The 7,073-nt window shown below is 39.2% G+C and overlaps 1 protein-coding gene across 1 annotated transcript; it reads right to left on the minus strand.

Annotated features, from left to right (window-relative positions):
- Positions 1-418: 418 nt before the first annotated feature.
- LOC138909728 (uncharacterized) lies at positions 419-1,051 on the minus strand. Its single transcript, XM_070200940.1, has one exon. The coding sequence runs from the start codon at positions 1,049-1,051 to the stop codon at positions 419-421; it is 633 nt and encodes a 210-aa protein (XP_070057041.1).
- Between the last annotated feature and the right edge of the window lie 6,022 nt (positions 1,052-7,073).

The following is a 7,073-nucleotide window of genomic DNA, read 5'->3' on the forward strand; positions in this document are numbered from 1 at the left end:
GCCAACGTCACAGTCTTAGCATGACAATCAAGAATAACATGATACTGAGATAACCAATTCATACCCAGGATCACATCAAAATCCACCATACAAAGCAACAAGAGATCAACACTGGTCTTATATCCCCAATAGTAATTAAACAAGACTGGTATATACGATCCACTACAATAGAGTCACCCACAGGTGTAGATATATGAACATGAGTATCGAGAGAACTATGAGGCAAATCCAAAAAAGTACGATGGGACATAGAAATATGTAGAACCGGGATAAAATAGAACTGATGCATCCCTATGACAGACCGAAATAATATCTGTAATAACTGCATTAGAGGCCTCCGCCTCGTGTCTACCCGGAAATCCATAACAGCGGGCCTGACCTCCGCCCGACAATCTGCTGCCTCTAGGATAACCCATGACTACTTGAGCTCCCCCTCAAGCTGGTAGGGATGGTGGTATAGCAACTGAAACTGGAGGCACTGCATGAGAACCCTGATATGTTGTGTTGTGCCTCTACTATGCTTGGGGCAATCCCTCTTGATATACCCTACCTCTCCACACTCAAAAAGACCTCGAGCTGAGAATGGCTGTTGAATCTGAGGCTGCCTCTGATAACCCGAGTACCCACTAGAAGAACTCTGGGATGAAGGAGAGCGGTAGGAGCTCGGTGTTGGTAATGCACTAAATGAAGACTGAATTGGAGCACCACGAGCGAGCTGATAAGCTGAAGGCACTAGCCTGCTAGGATGGCTTTTCCCCGAATGATCCCTACCTCTAGATGAGGCACCACTAAAGCTGCCCAAATACCAGGGCTTCTTTCCCGTCGCCACCATAGCCTCCCTACCCTGACCCTTAATGCGTTCAATCTTGCGCGCTATGTCCACAACCTGAAAGAATGTTGCACCAGTCTCTGCCTTCCTAGCCATAGAAGTCTTGATACCAAAATTCAACCCCTCAATGAACCTCCTCACCTTCTCAACCTTGGTGGGGATCAGAAAAGCTGCATGACGGGATAACTCTATGAATTTCATCTCATACTCCGTCACAGACATACAACCCTGCTAAAGGTGCTCGAACCGACCACACATCTCCTCTTTCTGTATGAGAGGAATGAAATTATCTAAGAAGAATATGAGAATTGACTCCAAGTGAGTGAAAGTGACCCTACTGGCCTGCTACGCTCATAAGACTGCTGCCACCTTTTGGCTAGCTCCTGAAGCTGAAAGGTAGTGAACGCGACCCCATTGGACTCCATCAAATAAGATTCCGTAGAATCTCCTGACAACTATCTAAGAAATCCTGTGCATCTGCCAAATGATCACCATCATAACATAGAGTACCTATCTTTCTGAACCAATCAAACCTCTTCTGCTCCTCCTCAGACATAGCAGCTCCACTACCGGCCTAACAGCAGCTATGGGAAGATGTCAACCAACCTATAGCACTCCTGGTGTCTGATAACCAGTCACAACCTGCTCAGGAGTGTGAGTAGCAGGACTTTATGCCCCTCTCCTGGCCTGAGAAGTTTGGTGCCACAGGAGTACTCCAGTCTGTGTTAGGCCCTCTATAAGACCAACCAAATAAACAAAGGCATCCTAAAGTACTGGGTAGCAATAAAACTCTCTAGGACCTGAGCCGGTCCAACTAGCTCACCTTGATCGAAGAAATGCTCCTCTACTAGAACTACTGGTGGCTCTACAGTGGTTGCCCTACTATGGGCTCTAACTGCAGTGCGGCCCCTACATCTGCCTCGACCACAGCCTCTCACAGCCCTAGCTGAGGGGCTGGTGCCTACCCATATGCTCCCGAGGAACATGTTCTCACCATCTACGAGAGAATAGAAAGACAAGGATTCAAACTTCGGATCAATATAGAAACACGATAAAGAATGAAAGAAGGATAGTTTCCTAACATCCTGTAGCCTCTTAGAGATAAGTACAAACGTCTCTGTACCGATCCAACAGATTCTACTAGACCCGCTCATGACATGTGAGACCTATACAACCTAGAGCTCTGATACCAACTTATCACGACCTTGAAGTGGGATTTTGGGTCGTGATAGCAAGGTCTAATGCTCATGTTCCATGGCCAACAATGAGAATAACAGTTTAATAATAGCATATATAAAGAAAAGCATCTCAAATAACAATAGGATCAGCTTAACACAATAGAAGGCAAACTAGACATACCTTTTAGATATAACTATCAATGCATCAATTTCTATAGAATTCACTTAAACATGTATTTAACAAGATAAAACGGTCATATCAAGTTCTAAACATCAAGTGGAGACATCAAATATCATTTATCAGGAAGAATAATACAACTATATGCCTGCGTGTCAGATATACATGCCAAATCAACAAAAAATCACTGTTTAAATATCAAGTGTATATAATCTCAACGCATTCATAATGTCTAGCACAAAGTACCCCTTAATCATACTCTAAGCATGCTCACTGTGCCTGGCTCAAAGTCCATGGACCCTCTCACACACACATACTCACTCTCAACACTGTACGGTACCTCAAACAAATCCCTTACCAAGCATATATATATGACCCTGTGTCTACGCCCACGGTTATTACCTGACTCTGGAGGGGCGGGTCCTTGCCCAAGCGTTGATCGGATCTAAGTCAACGATCAATATCACTTAGCCCAATATGGGGCATGGTGCACGCGTCATCTCATAATCAATACCACTCAGCCCACCATGGGGCCTGCCGCGCGCGTCACCTCATTATCAATATCAAATCGGCTTTATGGCCCAAGATCAGTCATCCGTCCGCTCAAGTCTCCATAAGCCAACATCTCAGAGAAACATAATTCAATATTCCACAAGAAATATACCAATATAATATAATTCAGCTCAAACTCATGTCACGTACAAGGACACCAACGACATGTGAGATAACATATCAAAAGTATACAGAGACAAAGGTATAACACGCGGATATAATATCAAGAGTGCAAAGTATGACTATGGCTAAGGCAAATAGCTCAACATAGAAAAAATAGCTTTATCATACCTCAACAAGAAGCAAATAGTCTAGACATGATTTCTAACATGAATGATAGCTCACGTAGTTATACAAATGGGGAAAACATGATATCAAAGAAGCATGATAGCAAAACAAGGCATATAATAGCCTAAGATGTACCCGGATCATGAATAACCATGGTACACGCATATACGCTCGGCATCTCGTATATACGTCACTCCCAACATATAACAAATATCATAGCCAATATAGTGACATTTAGAATTCACTTATTTATACCATTCCGCTACTTGAGATTTATTTTTTATTATTATTAAAGTTTATTTTCGCATATTTATTATTGTTTTCCCAGCAAGCAGTGTTAGGCGTCATTACGGCTCCGATGGATATTTTGGTCGTGATACCGATAAAATCATCTACACACTCTAACTTTATGTATGACCACTTACCTCTCTATTATTGTTTGAAGTGAATTTGATACCTCCTTTAAAACACATAACCATGTTTGTGGTGGGTTGTGTTTACACGTATGTCACGTGTTAAATGGTGTATTATTTCGTCTATTTTTTATTTTTTATTTTCACACTTTTTTCATTTCATCTTCCCCTGCTTCTTCCCATCATTAGTTTCTCCATCACATACATGAAAGACGTCCACTTTCATATACTTCCTTAAACCCATAAACTATTTCTCTGAAAAATCAAAGTTGCCTTCCCCGTATTACTCCACTTTAACACCTCCCGCCTTAGCCATTTTTCCTTTCCAGAAATCTCACCATAGAGTATCCATGATAGCAAATACTTTTTTGTTAACTAAATTTTGTAAGCAGTCAGTCAAACGAATAGTAAATACATAATTTATCTTTATTTTTCACTTCTTTTATCAATTTGTTTACTTTATCACCTAAAAGAACAATGACCTATTATATCGAACACAAAAAATTAAATGGTCCAAGTAATTTGATCTTGGTAATGAACTTCTAATGAGAAGAGGAGAAATCTCAGATACGCAGTGGAGAGAAAACCCGTTTCGTCGAAAAAGAATGGCATCGGCAAACCCCAAGCTTTCCGATCAAATAAAAAAAAATTCTCTCAATCTCAATTCTTGATGCAATTTTTTTGGAAAATTAATGTTTCTATCAAATCCAAGATATTAAAGAGACAAAATTTGAGTTGTAAAATGGAGCTTGTTGAGATGGATGACTCTTGTAGAGGAAATGGATTGGAGGTGGAGTTCGATGAAAAAAAAGAGAAAAAGAGAGAAAGAAAGAAACAACTTTAGCTGATTTTGACTCACTTGTCTAAACGTGACTAAGTTTCAAACAATGAGGAGGAAAAGGACCGCCGGAGCATGTGGTAATGGCTCACTGGTTTTGTTAAAATGAGGAAAGAGAAACAAAAAATGAAAAGGAAAAGAAAAGTGAATAAGAGAAGAGAAGGCAAATAGAAAAAAATGTATTAACTATTACGAGTAATTAGTTATAATGTCTAATAGGAAATTGAGTTAAATTAGTTTTAAGCTACTTTTGGCCTTCACTCGAATCTAAGAATTAATAGCCTGTTTGGCCAAAACTAAAAATATTAACTTATTTCTAAAAGGTGCTTTTCAAAAAGTACTTTTAGAGAAAAGCAAATTGTGTTTGGTTAATCAATTTAAAATATACTTTTGAATAATAATTTGTGTTTGGCCATTTTTTTTAAAAAGTACTTTTAAATATTAAATTACGAATAAGGACATGAGTTGTTTAATCACAAATATTTATTATTAAAGATAATAATTAAATCTTTTATTTTATTTAAGTAAAATATAAAATAAAATTTAACAGTACTTTATTTTGCTAAGGGTATTTTTGGAAGTAAGCAAATTTAAAACTGTTTTTGCTTCTGCTTATGGGGAGAAATTACTTTTTTCTGTTTCTAAAAAATTATTTATACTTCTACCAAAAAGTATTTTTTTCTTAAAAAAATTTAGTCAAATATCTCAAGTTAAGAAAAAGAAGAAGCACTTTTTTGGAAAAAAATACTTTTGGTCTTTGGAAGAAGCTTTGGAGACAGTTAAGAATAAAGGTTGGGAGGTAGCCTTTAAAGTTAGAATATGTAAATAACTTTTTCGGACTTAATGGTGCAAACTTATGTCATTTCCTAATAACATTGATAAATAGATGACATTCTTTCCCTCTAAATTTAACATATTTAACTGGTGCCTATACTGCAACGGATGTAAGGAAGAAAACAAGCAAAAAGTAGCAGCAAATGGTCAGTCTCTCTGTCAGTAAACAATTTACAACAGTGAACAAACCGTCAAACCCACGCTGTCATACAGACTCACTGATCGGCTCTTTTTTTCTTCACTTGTGTTTACCCGAAAAACGGATAGAGTTGAATTTGTACGTAGTTCTAAGGGTATGTGGTATAACTTGATACAAATCGTAAGAGTAAATAGAAATATCGAATATTGACTGTAAAGAATGAAAAATAAGCAAAGTTGAAAAGAGGATGATTTATGGATTAAGAAAGATGAATCAATCTATGAAACTAAAAAAGGACAATTCTTCAGTATGGGAGTGTATGATATCTGAGTTACAATGTATGCCAAACTTCCTCCTTTACAGAAATATAGTCATTCCCTTTATAGTGGGGGATCCTACTTTAGATATAATTAAAAATACATAGTGGGAAACCCATGATAAATCAGTTTTTTTCTAATTCTCGCCGAGATTCTCTCTCTTAGTGCGATTGCAACGGCTCTTGTCTATGAGCTCGATCTTGATCGAACTCAACATTAGTCGGTATTGGTCGGTTTCCAGTTTTAGAGCTCGATGCGGGTTTGAGGTCGATGCCGACTCGGGGTCCGGTAATGACTTGGACTCGGTATCGGTTGGCCTCTGGCACTTAAGCTCGATTCCATCACATCTCATCATAGTTCGATTCGGACCCGAGCTCAATAATGACTTCGAACTCGGTATTTGACCTGTATTTGAAATTTGAAGCTCATTTGTGCCATCTTCGGATCCCATCTCGATATTATGAAGACTTTCTTCGGTCCATTATGATCCCATCTCGATTAATCGTACGAAGGCCGAAATCAGTTTCGACCATATACAGATAGTCCCCTCATTTCTCGGGAAGTATGTGGCAAGAAACGATATAATTTCCCAGCGGCTCGATTAGATACGCACTGACGTTTGTATCGAGCCCGACCATGACGTACGTGATAGTTGTCCCATCGATTTAGTTTACCAAGGTATTTAATGCATGTCAGACGATGGTCGAACACCGCTGATATTGAACCGCCATTGCTCAATCTATAAATAGCCCCTCCTTTTTACCATTTATCAGTTTTACATCTTCAATCTCCAAATTTTTCAATTTCTTCTTTTGAGTTCATCTGTAAATCTGTGATTTCTTACTGCAAAATCTTTCTTCAAAAACACCAAATCTTTGTTACCTCCTTCTATTTTCGATCTTTAAATCCAAAATGGCAAAAACATCAAAAATTATTCCTCAAAAAGAAAATGCTTCTTCTTCACAGTCTGCCGCCGACAAAACACCGGTGGAGCCACGGCCTGAGGAGTGCGTTCTTGGGGCGTGTGTTCTTACCTTTGATTTTAAGGTCAACAAAGGCTCATCGGTTCCCGGTCGATGTGAGCCAGTATCGAGGTATATGTGTTCGATAGCCGAGGGGTACCACGAACAGATAAGAAAAGATTGCAATTGGGAGAAAAAAGAAGTAGTAATCCTGACTCCTGAAGAAGATATCACCACCCGCGTGAAAGGGTTTTTAAGCGTGTATACTTACCCTTTCACGTTAGGTCCTCTCGACCCTGTTATTATTGATTTCTGCCGTTAATACCAAATAACCCTATGCCAGATCCATCCTTCTTTTGGGCGGATCGTTATTTTGATTTGTTTCTTTGTGAACAAAATCGAGGGGATGCCTTTCACCCTCGACCATCTCATTCGATTGTACTACCCTCGCCTCTTTCGAGGTGGGTTAATAAAACTTCGGCGTCGGGCTACCAAGGTTCTGTTCTCGAGCATAGACGAGGACAAGGATCGAGGCTGGATGGGCA

The sequence above is a fragment of the Nicotiana tomentosiformis genome, chromosome 4, assembly GCF_000390325.3.
Source record: "Nicotiana tomentosiformis chromosome 4, ASM39032v3, whole genome shotgun sequence".
Taxonomy (NCBI): Eukaryota; Viridiplantae; Streptophyta; class Magnoliopsida; order Solanales; family Solanaceae; genus Nicotiana; species Nicotiana tomentosiformis.

Bases quoted from the DNA above. Each gene is read 5' to 3' on its own strand.
- LOC138909728 (XM_070200940.1), bottom strand. From the start codon at position 1,051: ATGTCTGTGACGGAGTATGAGATGAAATTCATAGAGTTATCCCGTCAT.